This window comes from Musca vetustissima, unplaced genomic scaffold (genome assembly GCF_032173495.1).
Source record: "Musca vetustissima isolate MV318-11 ecotype Yass unplaced genomic scaffold, APGP_CSIRO_Mvet_v1 utg701, whole genome shotgun sequence".
NCBI lineage: Eukaryota > Metazoa > Arthropoda > Insecta > Diptera > Muscidae > Musca > Musca vetustissima.
The window spans coordinates 69,056-95,466 of record NW_026878851.1 but is presented as its reverse complement, the minus strand read 5'-3'; the positions used below and the strand labels follow the sequence as shown (position 1 = coordinate 95,466).

General features: G+C 34.7%; 1 protein-coding gene across 1 annotated transcript; it reads right to left on the bottom strand.

Annotated features, from left to right (window-relative positions):
- Nucleotides 1–3,022: 3,022 nt before the first annotated feature.
- Nucleotides 3,023–25,791, bottom strand: LOC133323623 (guanine nucleotide-binding protein subunit alpha homolog). Its single transcript, XM_061532538.1, has 6 exons — nt 25,423–25,791; nt 25,226–25,364; nt 24,963–25,168; nt 24,768–24,899; nt 4,454–4,593; nt 3,023–3,391 (listed from the first exon to the last, which is right to left on the bottom strand). Exons 1-6 carry the CDS (start codon nt 25,708–25,710, stop codon nt 3,034–3,036), a joined length of 1,263 nt encoding a protein of 420 aa, XP_061388522.1. The 5' UTR covers nt 25,711–25,791; the 3' UTR covers nt 3,023–3,033.
- Nucleotides 25,792–26,411: the final 620 nt, after the last annotated feature.

Genomic DNA, 26,411 nt, shown 5'->3' with positions numbered 1-26,411 from the left:
TTTATTATTGTATAAAGTAAATTTCTTATATGACCAGATCAGTACAACAACATCGAAACCCGTTTGCTACTCTAGAAACACAAACGAACATACAAATCGGGAAAAATAAATTTTATATTTCTAGTCGATTTCACTCTTAGAGTAAAGACTTCCTCTTTTTTGAACATTTTGTCCGCGCTCTTATTTTTCAAAAGGGGAAACACGAGAGCCCTACCACCGAAAACAAATAATAACAACGTTTTGTATGATTGTGAATACTGTAAAAAATATTAAAAAATAAGTTAAAAATTTTTTCTTAAACAATAAAAATTCTTTCAGAATGAAGTCATTTTGACCGATTTTAGGCAATATAGGTATATACAAAATTCCCGTCTTTCTAGTGTTAAACATTGAATTTTATACATCTTAAAGTTAATCATCCACGTCGTCATCATCCGCAGCCAGGGATGGTCCGTATGACGATTTTTCAGGTTTTCGACTGTCAAAAAGGTGTAAACGTCGTAAACGTCATATACCTGTATAAAATGTAGTAAACGTCATTTAATTCAATATTATCACCATATACAGTAATTTTCAAGAACATATATTATTTTTACTGTATATCTGACTATTCTTTACTAGAACTGATAAAAAATTCTGAACTTTTTTTTGAAAAAATTTTGATAACCGATATGAATTTGAGTAAAGCCTACGTTATTTCCAAATCGATAAATGTAAATAGCTATTTTATAAAAAATATAATGGTTTTGAGTGGGTTTCCGACGTTTCTGACGTATGTATTATACGTCGGAAATGTATGTCATTTACGTCACTGTTTCTGACAGGCCATCTCTGTCCGCAGCATCACCAACTTCTGATAATTGCGCAATATGTAAGAGGGCATTTGACACAATTTCGGGTCCGTGAATAAAAAACTTGTGCAAAGTGGCAATTATACCAAGGATACGTTTCAACAAAAAGTCGTCCTGTATTGTGTGCATATATTTGAAATTTTTCATTATTAATATCATGGCCACTGGATACAGCTATAACCGACACGTGAATTTTTTATTAAATTAACATATATTTTTGTTATTTCTGCATATTTTTTTAGCGTTTTGGTGCGTTTTTTTTTGGATTTCTTTAGCTAAAAATGTCATCTTGTCATTCATTGTTTGAGCGCTCGAATTCATCATAAGCTTCGACGATTATAAAAAACAACGTTCGAACTTGTATCTATGAAAAAATGCTAATAAAGAACCCTTTTACCCGACTACTTGAAACTGCACAACACAATCACTATCACTAAACAAAAACAAAATATTATTGTAACAAAGAATATTATTAAAAGAAACAAAAATAACAACAATAAAATAATTAGAAAAAATAACATGAAAAACAAGAAAACACAACACTCAACAACAGCACCAGTCACGAGATCAATGTGACTTTTAGCTAATTTGACTGCTGTAACACTTGTATTAAACAATGCATAGCTTCTAAAACGCAATATATTGCAATATAACATAGATTTATGTCCTCTTTAATATAAACCAAAAATTATGACACGAATGTGGACGAATAATAACTATTTATCCATTTAAAATATAAAAATATTAATTTTTTTGGCATTTTCAATATAAATAACTAAATCTTAATCACTTCCAAACACAATTTCATACTCAAATGTTAACGAAGTATTTGCAAAATAACCTAAACTTCATGGTTCAATTGAAAAATGTTTAACTTTTACAATACTCTTTAAAATAAATAAAATTTTCAACGGGAACCTTTTTAATTTTTTCAGCCTTTTTTGGCACAAAAATTTCTATGAAGTTTGACTTTGAAGTTTCACTACAAAAACACCAGTCCACTTTTGACATTTATTTCAACGACAAGTGATGTAGAATTTTATATACTTTAACCGTGTGCAAAAATTTTTAGCGATACTTAAAATTTTATTTTTTAATTAATCCAAGGAAACAGGGTATTCTAACCCACTGTGAGCCGTTCTCCTTTATTCTTTTACAATAAAAGAATCCAACATAACATACCAAGCCTGAAGTCCTCTTATGTGTTTCCCCTTTAAGAATGATTATAGAAATAGATGACAGATAGAGAATTCGCCACCCGGTAGACCTTATTTATAGGCCACGCTGCAACTCCGGTTTTTTTGCTGTCCTTGCTCATACATAATAAAGCGAGCAAGCAAAAGCGATTTTTTCACTTGAATCATTCCCGGCGAATGTACCGAATAACACACATTGCTGATCCCCGAAGTTTCAATCAGCATCCTGGATTGATTGAGTCAGAAATTTGAGTTTAAATCATGACTATCGAAAAACCACCATATTAAAAAAATATTAACATTTATTTTTATTTCTTACAAAAAAAAAATATTACTCCAGGGGAGAATTATCATTTCCATTACGTAAACACAGATACATATTTTAAAAAAATTGTTAATAGCAAAATATACATGGTAAGTTTTAAATGTAAATATATATATATATATATATATATATATATAATCTTATCTGTAAATATATAAAAAGAAATAATAGATAATACAACATATTTATGTTTCCGATATTCGGCCTTTCACATTATTTTATTTATATCTTATCTGAATATGGATTCTTATTTAAATGGTATACTACAATTTTTTACAAGCTCATTGCACAACATATATGTGCATATATCAGAAACTTTTATAATCTATCGAAATTTTACATTCCATTTTTAATTTTTATAAATATACATCTTCCCCCTAATATCTTGGAGATGAAATTTTAAAGTCGTAGTTTTTCAACTTTCCTTTTGTAAGCATGTATAAAAGTACCATTTTATAGTTTGTTTTGTCGTAAATCAAAAATGCTTTCTTACACCATGTATTAATTTTATACACATAAATATATTTAACATAATATATATTTGTAAATAAATACTTGTAAGACCTCTTGGCACTGTTTCATGTACTCCAAAAGAACACTAACGAGAGCAGACACAAAATAAATGTAGTGTCCAAATTGTTCTGTACTGAATACCTCATGTTTACTGCAACATTAATGCATTTAAATTTCTTTGTAGAATAGTATCTTTGACGGAATTGAAGACAACGTTAATATTGCGGGTGTCTATGGCGGTGGTGAAGTGATGATATGTGCGACTTTGTTGAGCCTTGCGTACGCTCATAAACATCTGTAGAATGAAGTTTTGAACATCCAATAGAGAGTGCGGATTTCCGTGGAATTGTGGATAGAACCAACGTATATCAGTCTCTGGGTTTTTTACTTTTAGCTCCAGTAAATCCATTTTGTTTAAAAATAAAATAATCGAAATACCTTTAAACGTGTTATTATTTACAATAGTGTCGAAAATATTTCTGGACTCTTCCAAACGATTTGTCATCCTGCAAAAATAAAGAAACAAATTATTAACTTCCTTACGAGTCGATTACGTATTTCAAATAGGTAAAAGATCCGTTGCCAATACCTTACTGCAGCGAGTAATGTGTATATTTTACTGATATCTTCTTCCTACCATGGAAAAGTATCTCATGTTAGATAGTTATGTTGATTGATTTAAGAGGAACATTTGGTAAACCTATCTTCTTCGACATTACTTCAAATCAGCTGTTTGTGTCAAACGAGAAATTCAGTTGAAGAAAATGCAATACAAACCTTAGTATCTATTTAAATTTTGTTTTGTTTATTTATTATTTTTTTTTTCGATACACTTCTACCGTTGAAGTAAATGCCAGAACATGTCTGAATATATTCGTTCCGGCATAAAAGTTTCACATAAAACTTAAAGATAAGAATTTGAAAATGAAAAAGTTCTGTGAATCAGTATGATCAATATCAATATTCAAATAGTTGAAATGAATAATTTTTTATCTATTAACAACTAAAATAACAGTTATTAAATTTTAATTATTCAAAAAGGTCCCACAAAATCCACGTCTAACGTTACATTGTTATAGATCACATAAATGTCATCTTTGAAAACAAAAAATTTTAATGTCTCACAATTTTCTATTAAATTCTCAGTGACATATCGACGCCTCCGAACCATAGTATACTATGTCTGAAAAGTGAGTTTTTCAGTAAAAGCTTTCAAAGTATGGAAGTTTCTTTTATCGTACGTGCCATGCTAAAGTACATTTTTGCTTATAACTTTGGTTTGGATTGGCCGATGATTACCAAAATTTCAGTGAATTTAAATTAAGGAACGTAGTATCTAAAAACGTAAAGAACTTTAAAACATGCTAAGTCGACTTAGCATACTATGATTCGGAGGCGTCGATATTCACTTCATGCCAAGCTGCTCGTTTGAAAATCAAACTTTTTACTTCATTGTTGACGACATTAGTTTTCAGATACTGTAATATAAATGTGTAATTTTGGCAACTGCAAACGAACTCAATAGTTTTTTCCGATAATCGGCCCATTAATATTAAAATTAAACATACCTATCTTCTGCTAAAACTTGATCGAACTCGGATGTCGAAACTAAAAATATTATCGACGTCACTGATGAATCGAAACACCGTGTCCATTTCTGTCTTTGTGTTCGTTGTCCTCCCACGTCCACAAACACAAATGGTATATTCTGTAAAATACATGGAATATATAGTAAAATATAATGTTAATGTAATTTCAAAACAATTCAAAATTATTATTTACAATTCATTGGCTTTGTGAAGTTTTTATTAATTTAATTCATCATTCCTTTTATAATTCGTATTAATTGATCTGTATTTGCAAACTTTACACAACTAAATTTATCTTGCGTGGAAGATGTGTCTAGTTTCAGGTAAACAGGTTGAGAATTTTTGCAGGTTAAGGCAAACGGCTCTCATGTCAAATTGGAAACGTACTAAATGAGCTTCACGTCAATTATGTATTATTTTATTTAATTCATTCAATGTAATATAACTCATATAACAATCATATCCAAACGGTATATCTGTATATAAAAGAGCTTAGTGTTAAGTGAGTGAGAGACTGACTGACAGATCATCACCCACACCAAACGGCTAATGCTTGAAATTTTGAGTGTGGGTTGATGTTGGTGTGTAGGCGTGAGATGAGGCTGGGTTTTTGGAAATTCGAAGTAGAACGGTACGAAAAGTACTAAAATGTACCAAAAATGGTACCCTATGTATTAGGCGAACGGGAAGAGCTAGAATTCTGAAATTTGGAATGTGGTTCACTGATGGAAAGTTAGAAAGATGTACAAAAGAGTTTTTGGAAATTCGACCTATTAGTGTACTAAAAGTACTAAAAATTACTGAATTTAGTTCTAATTTTATATGTATTGAACATATATAGCTAGAATCTTGAAATTTTATATGGAATACAGGTTGGGAAGTGATGTTGATATATGGAAATGCTTTAAGAAATTCGTACTTATGTGTATAAAAAGTACAAAATGGTACTAAATTTGGAACTATTTGCATTTAGTTGAGTGTGTAGAGATGGAATCTGGAAAATCGGAATCAGGACAAATATTGGAGCACAAGATTGAAGCAGCTTTAAAAAATCGTACTTATGTGTACGAAAAGTACTAAATAGTACTAAATTTGGTGCATGTTGGATTTAGGTGAACAGATAGAGCTGAAGTCTTTTAATTGTGAAAAAAATGACTGTTGAATGTAGGATTGAGGTACCAAATTTAGTACAATTTGGATTTTGCTTGAAATGATAGAGCTGAAATACTGAAATTTGAAATTAAGATTTTTGTTGAAGATTGAGCTATAGAGTCATCTTTGCAAATTCGTATTTATGTGTACGAAAAGTACTAAACGGCACTAGATTTGGTACAATTAGGATTTGGGTGAACGGAGAGAGCTAAAATTTGGAATAATGATTGCTGTTGGAATATAGAATTGAGATATGGTATAATTTGGTCTTTAATGAACAGACAGAGCTGAAATTCTTAAATTTGCAATTACGATTACTATTTAAAATCAGAATTGATTTACATTTGGCAATTTGTAATTATGAGCACAAAAAGAACTAAATTTGAACTTTGATGGAATTAAGATTACTGTTAGAGTGTAGGATTGATGTCATTTTAGATATTCTTACTTATGAGTATAAAAAGTACTAAATGGTACTAAATTTGAAACGATTTGGATTTGTAAGATTCCTGAATTCAGATTACTGTTGAAGTGTAGTATTGAGCTATGGAGACAACTTTGGAAACTCGAATTTATGAGTACGAATAGTTAATAGAATATTCACTAAAATTGGAATAATTTGGATTTGAGTAACGGAGAGAGCTGGAAACCTACAATTTGGAATGTCAGTGACAGAGAGATAGAAAGAAGGGCCAAAGGGTTTTAGATACTAAGTGTTACTAAATTTAGTGGTGGTGATGGTATGGAGATTGTCTTGAAAATGTGTACTTATGTGTTCGAAAAGTTCTAAATGGAACTGAATGTGGAACCTGTACGTTTCTGCTAAAGTATTTAATTGGAATTCTGATCTATTTTTAATCTATGTAACAGTATTCACGATTTCAATATGATTTTGTTTTATATTCCCTTTCCGCATACGAAGTAACGGGCATTTTGCTTATTCATTTAAAAATACAATTATATTACATTTGATTAGTTCTATATTCATGCAAAAGTCTACGTTAGAATACACAGAATTGAAATCAATACACATTTTATTAAGTGGATCTCCCACTGTGCGATGAAAATCTACGTCTATTGGTTGATAATATCTACTGGATCAAAAAGGAACATTCAAGTCCCGTTCCAGAACCTAAAAGAATCTACTAATTTTACAAGTTTTGTAACTTTTTACTCGAAACCCGTTCCTGAACCCACAAAACTGGTAAAACATTGAACCAAATTTAAGAGAGCACAAAACAAAATGGCGTTCTCTTTGTAAACTTTTTACTCTATAAATTTGTCCGAGTAAAAATGGTTAACAGGAATGCCAACTTCTGATTGGCTGTTATGTTGATTTTGTAGTATTGCCATCTAATTTTGGCATATTTACTAGATTTGCGTTCCCGAACTTTTCAAATTTTGTTGTACTCTGAGTGGGATTTTGAAATGTTTCGCTTTTACTAGCCTTACTTTTAAAAATGTACTGGAACAGACCATTATTCTAATGGATGAAATTAGGAAGTCTGAGGGTAAATTACAGTTTAGTATTTTAATTACCATCATAGTGTTAAACATAAGACGTCTACTTTTTAATGTAGGCAATCGAATTAATTTTAACCTGCTAGTGTAAGAAGGCAATACAAAGTCACTATTCCAATGTAAACCTCTCAGTGCAAAAAGTAGAAATTGTTTCTGCACTGATTCAATTTTATCGGAATATATTGTATATTGGGGATCCCATACAACAGAGCCATATTCTAATAGGCATCCGAGAATTTTTTAGACCATCGTTTTATAAATCCTAAGACACAGTGGGCTTTGTTTTCTATAGAAATTACATGATTATTAAAATTTAATTTTGAATCCATTAAAATACCAAGATCAACAAAAGAATTTACAGTTGATAAAACAGTACCATTAATATTGTATTGCATTGTAAAAGTAGAAGATCTGGAAAAAAACATATGCTTACAATTTTTTAGGTTTAAATCCATACAGTTTAATTTGAAGTAAATCAGCTTGCGTCATAGTATTATGGGTGATTAACAACTTGATATCGTTTGCATACATTGTCAACTTGGAACGGATTATTGCATTTGGCAAATTTATAAATAGAAAAAAGAGGAGTGGGCCTAAATGATTTCCTTGGGGAACACCGGAAGGAACATTAATGGATTTGGAGAGACAATCATCAAATAATATTACCTGCGATCTACAATCCCACGGCGGCGGGTTCTACGATACCGGATTGACCCGATTTATTTCGGCCAGCGGCTGCCAACTCAGTTGTATATGTTTGTATTGTTTTTCTGTTTTGGGAGCAACATTTCCCGGAATGCTTGCTCCGGATTCTTTTGGTCCGTGCCGGGATCGAACAAAACCCCAGACCGTGGTTCTGTTCGGTTTGCCAGAACATCATTCACCACAGGTCAGTGTCGGTGAGATGTAATGGGTGCAGGGAGTGGGTGCACTTCAGGAATTGTTCCGGGTTGGCCCGGTTGCGAGATTGCAGCGATAGGGATTACGTTGCCTCGTGCTGCGACAGCGCAATCCCCAGTGAGTCTTCGTCTACGTCGTCGTCTTCTTCGTCGGAGTATGGAACTCCACCGCAGTCTCCTCAACAGCAACCAAGCATGCAGCACTTAACACCGCACGTTGCTGTTCCCACCCCTGATAGTGCATCGTTTCTGCAATTTAATAGCAACGGTCTTCGAGGAAAAATAGATGAGATAGTGGATTTCATGAATCGGAAGAATATTTTGGTCGCGGCGGTGCAGGAAACCAAGTTCAATGAAAATTGTAGCCTACAGCATTGTGATGGTTACAACATTCTGAGGAAGGATTGCACCACAAGTGGAGGTGGGGGCCTAGCATTCTTTATGCACCACTCTGTTCAATGCAGGCCTATCTCGCTTGAGCTTGACTCTAGCAGTTAAATGTGGTACTGCCGAGGTAGAGGTGTTTAACGTGTATATACCGCCGATCAATAGCTGTGAACCGCGTTATTTGCCCAACATTAGTTTTCTATTGGAGGGCAATAACCGTCTGGTGCTAGGGGACTTCAATGCCCACCACGAGTTGTGGCATTCCGTCCAGAGGGGAACAGTGCTGGCAGAGCAAATTGATAGCTCCACGTTCTGCACGGTAAATGAGAATGCCCCCACCAGAATAAGGGGAGAGTGTCACAGTTCGCCAGATATAACCATTGTGTCACCGGGTCTGATAAATGACGTCAGCTGGCAGCCCGTCATTTCCCTTGGCTCAGACCATCTCCCCATAATCGTCTCCATCAGCAGACCGCCCGATTTCGTCATCTCTGAACGCCGCACTTTCCTTAACCATAGGAAAGCCAACTGGCAAGGATTCAGAGAGTTCACCAACCAGCGCTTCAGAGAACTTTCCATTCCTTCTGATGTACGGGTAGCAGAAAGGAAATTCCGAGGCATCATCACTGCTGCAGCTGCTAGATTTATACCTGCTGGTCGAATACCCGAGATGAGACCCAATTTCCCAGCAGAAGCAGTTGGTCTGGCAAACGAGCGTGATGAGCTCCGTCGATCTAACCCAGCAGATCCCAGTGTCAGGGAACTTTCGTTGGAGGTCAGCAGACTAGTCGCGGAGCACAAGCGGAATAAATGGTTGGAGCACCTGAAGAGTTGCAACATTGGTACCGGAGTAAGTAAACTGTGAGCAAGGTTAAGTCGCTCTCGAACCCTGGTAAGAAGGATGATAGGACCTCAGTCACATTTAACGACGAAATTGTGACTGATCCGAAGTGATGCGCAAGTCATTTTAACCGACAGTTTGTCGAGCATCCCGAGAGCGACAGTGCGAAGAGAAGAGTACTTCGTCGTATAAGATCTCTTCCTGCCGAGGAGGTACCACCACAGTTTACGATGGGTGATGTTGCATGTGTCATCCGTAACGCGAAGTCATCTAAAGCGTTGGGCTCTGATGGAATATCTATGTGTATGCTGAAGCAGTTGGACGAGCCAGGAGTCGAGTACTTGACCAACGTCCTCAACTTGTCGATAGCCACCCACGTCGTCCCCGAAGCCTGGACTATGGGCAGGGTGGTCCCGCTACTGAAGCCGGACAAGGATGCCAACAAAGGTGAATCGTACAGGCCGATTTCACTTTTGTCGCCAGTAGCGAAGACCCTTGAGGCTTTACTCCTCCCCAGCATTAGAGAAAGCTATCCAGTTGCGGATCATCAACATGGAATCCGTAAGCAACACAGTACAACCACAGCGTTGCATGCCATTTCCACGCATATAAGTAGAGGACTTAACCAGAACCGGCCGTGCGATAGAACAGTGTTGGTAGGTCAACGCTACCAACAAAGCCTTTGATACTGTCAACCATGCCACGCTGTTTGAGGACATAGAGATCACTTCCCTCCGGCCGAGTTTGAAACGTTGGATAATCAACTATATGTGTTGACGCCAGTCGTACGTGGAGTGCGGAAAAAGAAGTCCAAACCCCGTAGAGTTAAACGGGGAGTTCCCCAGGGTGGAGTGATTTCTCCGGAACTGTTTAACCTCTACCTTTCCGGTATTCCACGCCCTCCGGACGGCATAGCAATTGTCACGTATGCAGATGATTGTACGATTATGGCGTTCAAATCGTCAAATCAAATCAATTGTACAATTCGACAGCATGTTCAAATCGTCCGCGCAAACCACAGCTATCTGCGATAAGCTGAAAAGTAGGAACAAGGCCCTCAAGTCGCTTGCCGGCAGCACTTGGGGCGCAGATAAGGAAACCTTGTTGACCTCTTACAAAGCGATAGGTCGGTCTGTGGCTAGCTTTGCGGTTCCAGTGTGGTCTGCGAATTCCAGTGATACGCAATGGAGAAATATTCAGACCTGTCAGAATGCCGCCCTGAGGACAGCGACAGAGTGCCTCCTCATGACACCAGTGGACCATCTTCATGAGGAGACGAAGATCCTTCCCGTACGTCAGCATAGCAATATGCTTTCGTTGCAGTACCTGCTCGGGTGTTTCAGGGACGATCATCCCAACCATCATATGGTGGATAGGACTCCCCCACCCAGGCGTGTCAGGAAGGATCTGCATGATCTAGAGAGAGAGAGGTCCAACGATACAAAAGGGAGCCTCTAGATCAAGTTTCCTATCGAGCAGGTCTGAATGGCATTCATACAGATGCAGTAGCCGCAGCGCTGAATGGTTACAAAGTGGCTGCCGTCCTCGGAGCTCACCCCCTACCCATTGCAGCTGAGGAACGTAAACTGCCCAGACAAACCAGAGTAGTTTTGGCTCAGTTACGTTCTGGATGGTGCAGTCGGCTCAATTCGTATTGGGCACGGATTGATGACCAGGTGCAGGATGTCTGCCCAGCATGTGGTATAGGCCCTCATACCACACTGCACTTGTTCAATTGCCCAGCCAAATTTACTCACATTACTCCGGAGGATCTGTGGTTACAGCCAGTGGAGGTAGCTGCATTTCTAAATCTGGAGACAGAACTGGAGGAAACTTAACAGGAAATATACAATTCATATAAACTGCTACAACAACAACCTGCGATGTATTTCGCAAATAAGATGATATCCATTTAACTAAGTTTATACTGAAACCAATTTGATTTAATTTATATATAAAATGTTCATGTAAATTGTATCGGATTGATTACGCTGAATAAAACCTTTTATGACGGTTAAGGAAAATTGAATAAGATTGGTAATGGTTGAAAGGCCACTACGAAAACCATGTTGATTTGGACTTATGATTGGCTGAACTTTCAAAATATTGTGTATAATTCACAAATGCTATATCTAGAATTCGATCAAAACAATTTGATATGCTATTTATTTGATAAAGATTTATGTCGCTAAATCGTTTTACAATTTCAAAGGTATATAGGTTTACATTTGCATCAGATGTCAAGGGTGTTAGAGCCTCAGAATCTGGCGATGAAAGCCATTTTACGGACGGCGGATTAAAATCGTCAAGAACTAATACTCTGTCATTCATGTTGTTAATGATTGAATTTTTTGCTAACACATGCTGATTATAAATATCAAGTTGTGATGAGGGAGGAATGTATGAGCAAGTCACAAAAAATTTAAAATTTTCAATTCAATGGATATGCAAATAAATTAGATATCAAAACTGTTTAATTTAATTAAATAAGTGGAATATTTGGCATCAACTGCAATAAGGACGCCACCACCATTTTTAACTACTATATCTTTTCTAAATATTTGATATTTAGAACACCAAATTTCACTATTTAACACGGATTATTTTAACCAAGTTTCAGAAAATACTATAACATCATAATTAAATTCAAGGCTATCAGAGAATAATCGAGTTAATTTTGTGTTTAACCCTCTTGCATTCTGATAGCAAACATTGAGAAACATATTTAGTTCTTTTGCAATATTCCAGCCCTCTGAGGCAAATGAGCAAAATTTTCAGATCTTTTCAGAAATTCCTTAACAAATGCATTAGCAGGCCAAAATTCTCTCGAAATTAGTCGATGAAACATACTTTCTTGTACTGCGATTTTAAAAGAAGATCTACTTTCTGAGAAAGCAGACCGAAGCTTATAACAACGTAGAAAGAAATTTTCATCAATTTTTGATTTTATGTAATAATTTAGCCAAGGATATAATATGGTGCAAACCTAGATACAAATACCATTTTCATGGAAGACGCGTTAGATGTTTGAACTGATGATTCCCGATTTCCGTGAATAGGTTTTGAAGTCTTTTCCAGACTAGCAGTACTAATACTCACAGATTTTGGATTAATCACATCAATTACATCCTTAACGATTTCCGAGGCCGAATATGAATAGCTTAAGGCTGGACACAATCAGTTTCCGTTGTACGTTGACGGATGGTGATTGTGGCACTGTATTCCCAACAGAAACTTTTGCGTTTCTGCCCAGACACAGACGGTGATGGTACAAATTCATCAAGCTCTTGGTACTTTTCGAACAAATTGGAAAAATTCTCGAAACTTTTTGATAACAATGTAAATTCCTTTTTCATCGAACCAAGCTTTTACAAATTTATAAAAGTCGGCTGAGAGTTTTCGCCAATGGACACAGCACCAACGGACACCAACATTATCCCAAATTGTGTCTACTACTTTTGCATTAATTCGAGCACATTTAACGTGCCATTGATTAAGGCAAAACCAGCAAGTGACACACAACTCATCATCTACAGAAATATTACATAATTCGTAAGGACGAATGAATTTTCTGGAATTTCTATTCCTTGAATTTCTTATGAAATACAAAATTTGGCAACTCTGTTTTGAGATGTCAAAATAACAAAACAAAATAAAAAATGTTACAAAAACTATATAAGCTAATGCAACAAAGGAACAAATTGGGAATGAAAACAAAATGCCAATTAGAATTAAAAAGATTAATTAATATTAGCAAAAATATGTTAAATTTCACAATTCCAATTAGATCAAAATGCATAAAAATTATTTCACAACACTTTTAGACACTGTTACCACACAAACACTGATTATATTGTTAGAAATTAAATATATTTTTTTAATACGAGCACAGAGCACCACAAAATTAGTGAACATTCACGACTGGGTTGCCAATTGAGATTTCTTAATACTTTTTAAAATAAACTGATATAAAGTAAATAAACACACGAAGTTTTATGGCGTGATATTTATTGAAAATTTGCATGCAATAATTTTCTATCTTCACACATTTTATTTTAATTAATTTCATTCTTTATTGCGATTAATATAGATAATCATTAAGAAAACATATAATATGTAGATACAAGAGGTTAGAAATTTAAAATTCCTTTTCTACTTTATAATTTTAATTTGTTTATATAACAAAATAGGAATGCGACAACTAATATTAAGTATTACAGAAATTTCACAAAAACAAAAAACCTTTCTAAATAGTTACGTTAATTTGATAAAATTACGATGGCATTAGGTCGATGGAAATGTATAGGTCGTAGAGGAATATAACGTGCGCTGCGTTTCCTTGTGAAATATATCGCTTCAGTTTTCTCCATGTTTAAAAGAATTTCTATTTAAAAAATAATTGCTTAAATCCAATAAAGCTGCCTCAAGAAGAACAATTATATTATTACCAAAACATAGAATTGATGTATCGTCAGCAAAAAGTGAGACTGTGCAGCCATGTAATCTTGAGATGTCTGACATATAAATGTTATAAAGTATGGGAGAAAGACAAGATCCTTGAGGACATCCCGCAACTATTTCCTTCCTTTCAAAGTAACATGATCCGATTGAGACATAGAATGCTCGTCCACGTAAGAAGCTTAGTATTATTTTAATTATTTCTATTGGGAAATTTAACTTTAGCATCTTGTAAATGAGGCCATTATGACAAACAGTATCAAAGGCTGATTTAATGTCGAGTAGAACCATTCCGGTGGAATTGCCAGAGGAGAAGTTATCATGAACAATATCCCTTATTTTACCAGAGGTTGTGAGGTTTATGTTCCCTCCTAAATCCAAATTGTTGTGAAGGAATAATTTTTTCTTTTATTATTTTGTCATACACTTTACTTAGGGAGGAAAGAAGCTTATTGGTCTATAATCCGACGTCGAAGGCCCAGGTTTGTTTGCTTTCTTAATTGGAATAATTTTCAAGCATTTGTATATTTGAGGGAAATAAGATTGACTTAATCAAGAATTTAATATTGATGATAAATATTTTACTCCATTAAGGGGCAGGTGTTTCAAGTACAAGTTGTTAATATCATCCAAGCCCGGACTTTTTGCTTTTTAATTGCTTTAATAAATAGTTAATTTCATCAGTAATTTCAAGTTAACTTTTGTTTTGGAACACTATGTTCAATAGCAGATTTTATAATACTAGTAAAACTCTGCCAAGTTTGATCAATGTGATTTTTCTCCAAGGGGGAGAAATATGTTGGTAAATTACTAGTAATAAAACGCCGGTATTTGTTCCAAAGGTAGGTGATCAGAGCCAAGATTATGAATTGTTTTAACTTGTCTTATAAGTAGAGAAGAATTTTTTAAGAACAAATGAAGGTTTGATGGTTGTCTTCAGTGATCGGCGGTAATGTATGAGCAGTCAGAAAATATTCTTCTTTTGTTTTTGGTATTCCCAACGTGCTTTTATGTGATTTAATGTAGATATCGCTGGCGAAGTTCCTTGAGTGTAATTGACTTCCTTTCAAAATATACTACATAAAATATATGAAGTGTTTTGTACTTTCCTGGTCACCAATGTGACGTCTAAGTATTTCAATCCCATATTAATAAGGTCCTTTTTTAATATGTTAGGATCCATTTTAACCAAATCCAATAGTAGGGCTTTGTACGGTTTTTCATGTTTTGCGATATAAGTGAAAAATTCAACACTTAGATTTTCTTTAAGGGCTTGGCAAACTGGACCAACATCGGCAGCTTTCGTTAAAAAAAGTTTCAAACCAATTGAAATTTTCCGAATTGAGTAATCTTTAATTTTTAAGGGTCCCATACACTATATATCATGCCGTACAGCATTTATCATAGTATGTGTTATCTTTTGAAAGTTTATTTATGTATGTGTGACACACACAATGCATGAAGAAAATCAAAATATTTTTGATCAAGGTGTATTTAATAAGGTGTATGCATCAGATACAACAACAAATATTTTACAAAAACAACATTGTTGTTATAGAAATTAAATTGTCATGCTGACAATAAGTTTTTGACAAAAATAAACAAAAACAATTATTAATTTATTTTTGTCAAGAACTATTCTTTCAGGAATAATTAATGAATTTGTTTATTCTTAGGTTATTGGCGGTTTTAGGTCAGTGAAAAATAAAGTTTAAGACATGTCGCGATTAATTTTAAGTTTCCCACAATTAGCCCATGGCTCCTTGTGATGTTGTTTATATTGTGGATTTCAATCTATTTTTTCTATGGAGTGGCTTCAAATCTTGCCTTCTTAAAGAAAATTGAAGGACATAAAACGCCGCCAAAGACTAAATCATGGAAATTGTGTTGACCGTATAAAATCTTTCCATAGCCGTATTTAACCTGCGCCGAGAATTGTGACAAGCTCCAAGGGGCCGATTCCAATATAGGGTAACATAATCTCCTCGATTTTATGAGTAGCTGGAATTTCTGGACAGATTTCCACACACAACATAAAATATGTGGACCAATCGCCGAACGGGGTTATAACTGAGCCTAAGTTTCCTTTCCGCCCCCTCTATGAATTTAGTTTTCTTGAATTTTTATTATTAAAAAGCCTAAATTTAAAGACCATTTTTGAAATCGAAATGTAATATTGAAAATGTTTTTGACAATTTACTTTACCATGGTATAATAATAGAAGGTAACAGCAAGTGTTGTTGTGCAACAAACGATACAACAACCACATGGAAATTTGTTTTTGTTTGACAGAAAAATGTAAACAAACAAATAAATTATATTTATTTTGAAAATAAAATATTTTCGAATCCTCAAAAAAATCTATCAAATTTATATTTCTATCGCTTCCACATCTTTCCTATAATTGAGCTATTGCCACTAAACACATATGAAAATGCAGGGAATTACGAGTTATTCAATGAAGAAAGATTTTCTTCCTCAAACTTTCCCAACAGGCAGATGGAGTAAAATGAATACGAGAGGACATTAAATAAAGAACAATTTCGAATTGAATGCGTTCCCAATTTTCCTGTTGGGTGATTTTCAAAAAAGTAATTTGTCAAATTCATATTGACACTAGTATTACCTTGGAATCAAATCAGCTGGGACTTGCTGTTACCTTTTATAATTGTACCATGTTACTTTACAAACAATAAAGAAAAAAGTTTGAAACCATATGATTGTCACTTACACCTTATTAAATACACCTTGGTTTTGATTTTGAAAATGAAATCCTATCAATCTGGTAAATAATATTCAATTTGAAAGTTGTCAGTAAATAATTTTGTGTACAAAAATAACAGATTTGTGATGGAAAAAAAAACTGAATTTTCGACTCAAAATGCAATTTTTGGGACAAAAATCGATTTTTTGGAATAGTGATTGAAGAGTTTGCCATACACTAGTCAATCTCACATATACCTTTGTGTATATGTGAGGTTCATCGGCATATTGCATTATATTTCAAACAACTCTAAACTGCGAATAAAGATAACTTGGCGGATAATGTGGACCAGTATGTGTGGGTAATGAGGATCAGTAAGTAAAAGGTAGGTTGTGGATTGGTTGTGATAAATTTCAATTGATCGCACTCTTGGGTAACAAGGAATGCAAAAATATATGGGTTCATGTTTTGGAATAGCCCCCATCGTCCTCATGAAAAGGTGCCACTTTTTTATAGTGGTCCACATTACATTGAATATTTTTATTTAAAAATAATTATCGGCTTCAAAAATTAATAAAAATTAAAAATCACCCATTATAATTACAGCTAAACGTATATTTTTGTTAAAGAAAACCAAATAAATCCTTTAAATTCGAGAAAAGGTGTTCGACTACTTTGCAAAAACGTTCGAATATTGTGCTAGAAAATGTTCAAATCACACTTTTACAATCAGAGCTACATTTTGTACTACTACATTTTCAACATTGCAATTATTTATTAAAACCCAAGCTTGATGTTTGTTTTCACTAATTAGGAAAACATTTATCATGGCGGCATTGACATATTTCAAGCATTTTCTTAGATATGGGGGTTGGTCCACATTAGACGCATAGTCCACATTACACGAATGTAGATTTTTGCTTATAACGGCATATACATTAGAACTTATTACCGGGTTAACCTACTTTATGAGGATTTATTTGTGGATTTATATATGCAAAGGAATTGAAAAATTAAACCCACTGGGTTTCAATGTAAACGTACTATAAGCGTAGAACAAATAAAATCTAATGTTATTGTATTTTTAAATGAGTAGTAAAACTTAATAACAAACTGGCTGATGAAGTAGATTCGATACGGATCAAGGTGTGTACGCAATCGGTCGGCAAGGGTTGTTAAAGAGGCTTGGTGTATAGGCTGAGTGTATAAATAATAAAAATAAAAACAAACTAATACAGGAAAAGTACCAGGCCCGAGATCTCAAACATTTTTCGCCAATAAGCGTTATATATGGGTGTCGTAGGGGATGCTAGATACCAAGCAACGACTCTGATTGGCTTTAACATGGCGAAGCCCAGGCTTATCTTGGCCCCTCTTTGACCTCCCCGCGGTGTCACCTGAGGCGTCGGGTTAGTTGCCTACACTCGGAAAACCCCTTGTACTATGAAAAAGCAAAAAGAAAAACAGACCCCTAATGTTGACGACCCCCGCAAACGTATAAAGGACCATGATCTGCGAATCTGCACTTGGAATGTGCGCACGTTGTACAGAACAGAATGAGCTGACCATAGAAACATTTTACGAGCGCCTAGGAACAGCATATGATCGCTGCCCTGATCATGACATTAAAATTCAGCTAGGAGAAACATCCCACAACGGCATGAGGTTTATTGATTTCGCGGCAGCAAAGAACTTCATTATTGGTCTATAATCCGACGTCGAAGGCCCAGGTTTGTTTGCTTTCTTAATTGGAATAATTTTCAAGCATTTGTATATTTGAGGGAAATAAGATTGACTTAATCAAGAATTTAATATTGATGATAAATATTTTACTCCATTAAGGGGCAGGTGTTTCAAGCACAAGTTGTTAATATCATCCAAGCCCGGACTTTTTGCTTTTTAATTGCTTTAATAAATAGTTAATTTCATCAGTAATTTCAAGTTAACTTTTGTTTTGGAACACTATGTTCAATAGCAGATTTTATAATACTAGTAAAACTCTGCCAAGTTTGATCAATGTGATTTTTCTCCAAGGGGGAGAAATATGTTGGTAAATTACTAGTAATAAAACGCCGGTATTTGTTCCAAAGGTAGGTGATCAGAGCCAAGATTATGAATTGTTTTAACTTGTCTTATAAGTAGAGAAGAATTTTTTAAGAACAAATGAAGGTTTGATGGTTGTCTTCAGTGATCGGCGGTAATGTATGAGCAGTCAGAAAATATTCTTCTTTTGTTTTTGGTATTCCCAACGTGCTTTTATGTGATTTAATGTAGATATCGCTGGCGAAGTTCCTTGAGTGTAATTGACTTCCTTTCAAAATATACTACATAAAATATATGAAGTGTTTTGTACTTTCCTGGTCACCAATGTGACGTCTAAGTATTTCAATCCCATATTAATAAGGTCCTTTTTTAATATGTTAGGATCCATTTTAACCAAATCCAATAGTAGGGCTTTGTACGGTTTTTCATGTTTTGCGATATAAGTGAAAAATTCAACACTTAGATTTTCTTTAAGGGCTTGGCAAACTGGACCAACATCGGCAGCTTTCGTTAAAAAAAGTTTCAAACCAATTGAAATTTTCCGAATTGAGTAATCTTTAATTTTTAAGGGCCCCATACACTATATATCATGCCGTACAGCATTTATCATAGTATGTGTTATCTTTTGAAAGTTTATTTATGTATGTGTGACACACACAATGCATGAAGAAAATCAAAATATTTTTGATCAAGGTGTATTTAATAAGGTGTATGCATCAGATACAACAACAAATATTTTACAAAAACAACATTGTTGTTATAGAAATTAAATTGTCATGCTGACAATAAGTTTTTGACAAAAATAAACAAAAACAATTATTAATTTATTTTTGTCAAGAACTATTCTTTCAGGAATAATTAATGAATTTGTTTATTCTTAGGTTATTGGCGGTTTTAGGTCAGTGAAAAATAAAGTTTAAGACATGCTCGCGATTAATTTTAAGTTTCCCACAATTAGCCCATGGCTCCTTGTGATGTTGTTTATATTGTGGATTTCAATCTATTTTTTCTATGGAGTGGCTTCAAATCTTGCCTTCTTAAAGAAAATTGAAGGACATAAAACGCCGCCAAAGACTAAATCATGGAAATTGTGTTGACCGTATAAAATCTTTCCATAGCCGTATTTAACCTGCGCCGAGAATTGTGACAAGCTCCAAGGGGGCGATTCCAATATAGGGTAACATAATCTCCTCGATTTTATGAGTAGCTGGAATTTCTGGACAGATTTCCACACACAACATAAAATATGTGGACCAATCACCGAACGGGGTTATAACTGAGCCTAAGTTTCCTTTCCGCCCCCTCTATGAATTTAGTTTTCTTGAATTTTTATTATTAAAAAGCCTAAATTTAAAGACCATTTTTGAAATCGAAATGTAATATTGAAAATGTTTTTGACAATTTACTTTACCATGGTATAATAATAGAAGGTAACAGCAAGTGTTGTTGTGCAACAAACGATACAACAACCACATGGAAATTTGTTTTTGTTTGACAGAAAAATGTAAACAAACAAATAAATTATATTTATTTTGAAAATAAAATATTTTCGAATCCTCAAAAAAATCTATCAAATTTATATTTCTATCGCTTCCACATCTTTCCTATAATTGAGCTATTGCCACTAAACACATATGAAAATGCAGGGAATTACGAGTTATTCAATGAAGAAAGATTTTCTTCCTCAAACTTTCCCAACAGGCAGATGGAGTAAAATGAATACGAGAGGACATTAAATAAAGAACAATTTCGAATTGAATGCGTTCCCAATTTTCCTGTTGGGTGATTTTCAAAAAAGTAATTTGTCAAATTCATATTGACACTAGTATTACCTTGGAATCAAATCAGCTGGGACTTGCTGTTACCTTTTATAATTGTACCATGTTACTTTACAAACAATAAAGAAAAAAGTTTGAAACCATATGATTGTCACTTACACCTTATTAAATACACCTTGGTTTTGATTTTGAAAATGAAATCCTATCAATCTGGTAAATAATATTCAATTTGAAAGTTGTCAGTAAATAATTTTGTGTACAAAAATAACAGATTTGTGATGGAAAAAAAAACTGAATTTACGACTCAAAATGCAATTTTTGGGACAAAAATCGATTTTTTGGAATAGTGATTGAAGAGTTTGCCATACACTAGTCAATCTCACATATACCTTTGTGTATATGTGAGGTTCATCGGCATATTGCATTATATTTCAAACAACTCTAAACTGCGAATAAAGATAACTTGGCGGATAATGTGGACCAGTATGTGTGGGTAATGAGGATCAGTAAGTAAAAGGTAGGTTGTGGATTGGTTGTGATAAATTTCAATTGATCGCACTCTTGGGTAACAAGGAATGCAAAAATATATGGGTTCATGTTTTGGAATAGCCCCCATCGTCCTCATGAAAAGGTGCCACTTTTTTATAGTGGTCCACATTACATTGAATATTTTTATTTAAAAATAATTATCGGCTTCAAAAATTAATAAAAATTAAAAATCACCCATTATAATTACAGCTAAACGTATATTTTTGTTAAAGAAAACCAAATAAATCCTTTAAATTCGAGAAAAGGTGTTCGACTACTTTGCAAAAACGTTCGAATATTGTGCTAGAAAATGTTCAAATCACACTTTTACAATCAGAGCTACATTTTGTACTACTACATTTTCAACATTGCAATTATTTATTAAAACCCAAGCTTGATGTTTGTTTTCACTAATTAGGAAAACATTTATCATGGCGGCATTGACATATTTCAAGCATTTTCTTAGATATGGGGGTTGGTCCACATTAGACGCATAGTCCACATTACACGAATGTAGATTTTTGCTTATAACGGCATATACATTAGAACTTATTACCGGGTTAACCTACTTTATGAGGATTTATTTGTGGATTTATATATGCAAAGGAATTGAAAAATTAAACCCACTGGGTTTCAATGTAAACGTACTATAAGCGTAGAACAAATAAAATCTAATGTTATTGTATTTTTAAATGAGTAGTAAAACTTAATAACAAACTGGCTGATGAAGTAGATTCGATACGGATCAAGGTGTGTACGCAATCGGTCGGCAAGGGTTGTTAAAGAGGCTTGGTGTATAGGCTGAGTGTATAAATAATAAAAATAAAAACAAACTAATACAGGAAAAGTACCAGGCCCGAGATCTCAAACATTTTTCGCCAATAAGCGTTATATATGGGTGTCGTAGGGGATGCTAGATACCAAGCAACGACTCTGATTGGCTTTAACATGGCGAAGCCCAGGCTTATCTTGGCCCCTCTTTGACCTCCCCGCGGTGTCACCTGAGGCGTCGGGTTAGTTGTTTACACTCGGAAAACCCCTTGTACTATGAAAAAGCAAAAAGAAAAACAGACCCCTAATGTTGACGACCCCCGCAAACGTATAAAGGACCATGATCTGCGAATCTGCACTTGGAATGTGCGCACGTTGTACAGAACAGAATGAGCTGACCATAGAAACATTTTACGAGCGCCTAGGAACAGCATATGATCGCTGCCCTGATCATGACATTAAAATTCAGCTAGGAGAAACATCCCACAACGGCATGAGGTTTATTGATTTCGCGGCAGCAAAGAACATGGTAGTTAGCAGCACCAGATTCAAGCATCTCGATATACACAAGGCCACCTGGATTTCTCCTGATCAAGCAACGAGAAATCAAATTGACCATGTTGTGATAGACATTTATCCAGTGTATTAGACGTTCGATCGATCCGAGGAGCTAATGTCGATTTGGACCACTACCTTGTAGCAGCCACTCGTCTTAATGTTGCAACAAAGGTGCGATCTAACACAACACGGAAACTCGACGTCGAAAAGCTGCAAACACAACAGGTAGTCGAGGCCTACTCCGCCCAACTGTTTGACTAAAGCACTTCTTGTCCCGATAATAGTATAGAAGCACAATGGCAAATAATTGCCCACTCCCTACAAACTGCAGCAAAAGCAACATTTGGTACGATCAGGAGTGTCGTAATGCTGCGTATAGGGCAACTCTGCAGACAGTAGCGACACGTAATGTGATGGAGAATTATCGGGAGAAAAGCAGAGATGAGAAACGTGTTTCAGAAAAAAGAAGAAAGAACAAGAAAAACGTGAGCGTGAGAAAATCGAGATGTACAGGAGTCAGAATGAAGTCCGGAAATTTTACCAACGAGTAAAACACCAAACCGAAGGTTTTGGTGCAGACACATCCTCCTGTAGAGATGAAGAAGGAAACCTGGTGACAGATACAGACAGCGTGTTGAGGATCTGGAAGGAGCATTTTGAAAAGCTTCTGATATGAAATAGTGGCGGTGAAGATACCCCAGAAACAATAAGAGATGATGGTATAGAGTGTATACAACCTAGACAAGATGAGGTCATAAAAGCAATTAATCGGCTCAAGAACAATAAAGCAGCAGAAGCCGATGTGTTGCCAGCCGAAGCTGGCAAGAGCTGCCTCATCTGCTTGCGCAAGTACCTATGTTTCTCATCCATACAACAGCACTGGTAGTATCAGCGTCTTGTAGAGTGTGAGTTTGGTCTGGCGAGAGGTAGCATTGTTTCTAAATTGCTTACATAGACCATTGTAGCATCTATTGGCCAACACTATTCTTCTCTGAATTTTAAAACTGTTGTCATTAGCTTTATTTATGGCGGTACCAATGTATATAAAATCTTTGACTACCTCGAAGCTATAGTTCTCAAGTTGGTCCGAGTCTACTGGACGTCTTGAGCGTTGATATCATCAGCTTGGTCTTCTCGCCATTTACTGCTTTATTATTCAGCCGATTAATTGCTATTCTGACCTCATCTTGGCTTGGTATAAATAACTCTAAATCCATGTATTCCATTCATATATATATATATAGGTTTTGGTGCAGGTTTTGGTGCAGACACATCCTCCTATAGAGATGAAGAAGGAAACCTGGTGACAGATACAGACAGCGTGTTGAGGATCTGGAAGGAGCATTTTGAAAAGCTTCTGATATGAAATAGTGGCGGTGAAGATACCCCAGAAACAATAAGAGATGATGGTATAGAGTGTATACAACCTAGACAAGATGAGGTCATAAAAGCAATTAATCGGCTCAAGAACAATAAAGCAGCAGAAGCCGATGTGTTGCCAGCCGAAGCTGGCAAGAGCTGCCTCATCTGCTTGCGCAAGTACCTATGTTTCTCATCCATACAACAGCACTGGTAGTATCAGCGTCTTGTAGAGTGTGAGTTTGGTCTGGCGAGAGGTAGCATTGTTTCTAAATTGCTTACATAGACCATTGTAGCATCTATTGGCCAACACTATTCTTCTCTGAATTTTAAAACTGTTATCATTAGCTTTATTTATGGCGGTACCAATGTATATAAAATCTTTGACTACCTCGAAGCTATAGTTCTCAAGTTGGTCCGAGTCTACTGGACGTCTTGAGCGTTGATATCATCAGCTTGGTCTTCTCGCCATTTACTGCTTTATTATTCAGCCGATTAATTGCTATTCTGACCTCATCTTGGCTTGGTATAAATAACTCTAAATCCATGTATTCCATTCATATATATATATATATATATATGTGTGTTTTTTTTTTTGGAAATTGTTCCAAAGAAACTTCACATTCGAAATGCAGAAGTTGTTTTGGTACAATGTTCTTTCTGTTTTTGATCGAATAATTTGGTAGCAAAAATATATTTTAATTCTTTAAGTACCTTTTGACAGCATTTCCACAAAAAGAAACAATTTTCTTCCCAATAGCTTTAAACTACGAGTCCAGCTCCTCAATTTTATTTTGGTCCATATATGGTCAAAAAAATGTTTCTGATTAATTATCCAATATTACAGAAATACATAAATACAATAAATATAAATAATACAATACATCGCAAATATTTTTTTCAATTAAGCTGAGTTGTTTGCAAATAAACATGACATTTTGGAAGTAACAAAACTTTTTTAATTAAACGGTTTGCAATTTAGTGGATTCGACTGTACATAGTCTTATTAATGTATCTTTGCTAATAATGGCTTATCGAACACTAACCTTACCACTTATGGTAAATATACACAAATTGTGCACTCCATAATCTAAAATAGTGAAACAATTGATAGCTTTGTGTCTATTTAATAATTAAAATTCATATTTTCGTCTTCCACGTAATTATAATTTAAATTGTCAAGTATGTTGCTAACAGAATTTGACTATAAATATAAAATTAGCAATTTGCCTTACAAAATCTTCAACAGCCACGATATGTTTAATAAGAAGTTTTTGAATTTTTAATTACTCACCTGTATTTTAACAGAAAACTCATAAACGCCCTTTGTTGCTTTGCGACAGTGCAAAATATCTTTCTGAGTAGGCACATAGTCGAATTTGGCCAGTCTATCAATTTCATCTAAAAAGTAGTTTACTGAATCGCTCTAGAATTGAAATGTACAATATAAATATATATCTACATTTTCAGTATTTCAAAATGTACATACTATTTGAAATTCCCTTCGCCGCTCATAGGCTCGTCGAATACCACGATCTTGCCATAGACGCTTTATAGTCGTGGCATATTGAGCAAATTGTTCAGCCTCAATGGATGTACATTCCATACATTTTGTCTGTATTGCATCTTTGTCTCTGTCGTTGTTACCCCATGGAATTTCCAGTTTTTCTCTAGCATCAATTAATACTTGCATTCCTGAAAACGAATTCAATTAAATGATGAAGGATTTATATAAAGAATCTCCATAAATACCACGGATAACATTTTGATATATCACATGCTGATACTCTTTTATCAGTTCCGGTTCAAAATTGGTTCCATGTATAATTCTCATTTGCTTTACAAAAGTCGATTTTCCAGATTCCCCAGCTCCCAACAATAATAATTTGACCTATAAATACATCCGTGACCAATAAATAAAATATATGATTATATATAAATGTAAATACTTGACGCCGAAATGTTTGTTTTTCTTTCTCCAATATTTTATCAATCTCTTTGGATTTGCATCGCTGTTCCAGTTCCTCTGGTGTGTTTCTCAGACGTATCAAATATTTCAGCAAATTTCCACAACAACGTAAACATGCAAATCTTGATGACTGGAAACGGCTATATGGTCCTCGATTAACAACATCACTTTGCGTATTGCGTCTGCGATGATCTTCCATCAGTTGTGTAGTGCCAGTGCACCCAGCACTCGATATTTCGCCATGGGCCATGTCACTGAATCTGTTCATATTATTCTATGCCACAAATTGCTAATAATTCGACATCAAGTATTGTTTAGCATGATAGAGGTACTTTTGCAAGTGTTTTGCTGTGAAATTTAATGAATCTCCAGGCAATAAAATATTGACGTATTAAACCGAACCCAACGAAATTATCAATATGTTGCAAATCAAAACAAGCTGCAGTCACTATTATATTCGCCACTTAAGAGTTCGTAGTCGCTTTGCAAATTAACGGAGCTGGTGTAGACATAATTTGACATCATCACAAAAGTCCTAATATCGATTACTCTATTTTTTATTTACTGTCAAATTTCACACGGAAATTATAAGTACTGTCGTAATAACACAATGGAAATTTTATTTAGTATATTTTGATGCACACTTTGTAATAATTTATTATTTTCACATAATATATTACTAAAATGTACACGAATACAATGAATTACTGAAAAACGCCCAAACAAAAACAGCTGTTCAATGAATTAAGTATTGCCAGGTAAAAATTATGGGACAATTAACATGCATTTCGTGTACTAAAATTGCTCAATGCCCACAATCACGACGTTTAACGACAAAAAGTGTGGCGTACCAAATCTCAGTGCACACTAATAGCATTTACATCGTACTTGTTAAACGATAAAGAATCATTAAATCGATATTTGATTGTACATATACCAATTGTCGGTCCGTTCCAGAACCTGCAAAAA

Coding starts and splice junctions, on each gene's coding strand:
- LOC133323623 (XM_061532538.1), bottom strand. CDS start 25,710: ATGAACAGATTCAGTGACATGGCCCATGGCGAAATATCGAGTGCTGGG. Junction 25,169..25,225: donor ATATCAAAATGTTATCCGTG/GTATTTATGGAG, acceptor ATTCGTTTTCAG/GAATGCAAGTATTAATTGAT. Junction 24,900..24,962: donor GGCGAAGGGAATTTCAAATA/GTATGTACATTT, acceptor TTTCAATTCTAG/AGCGATTCAGTAAACTACTT.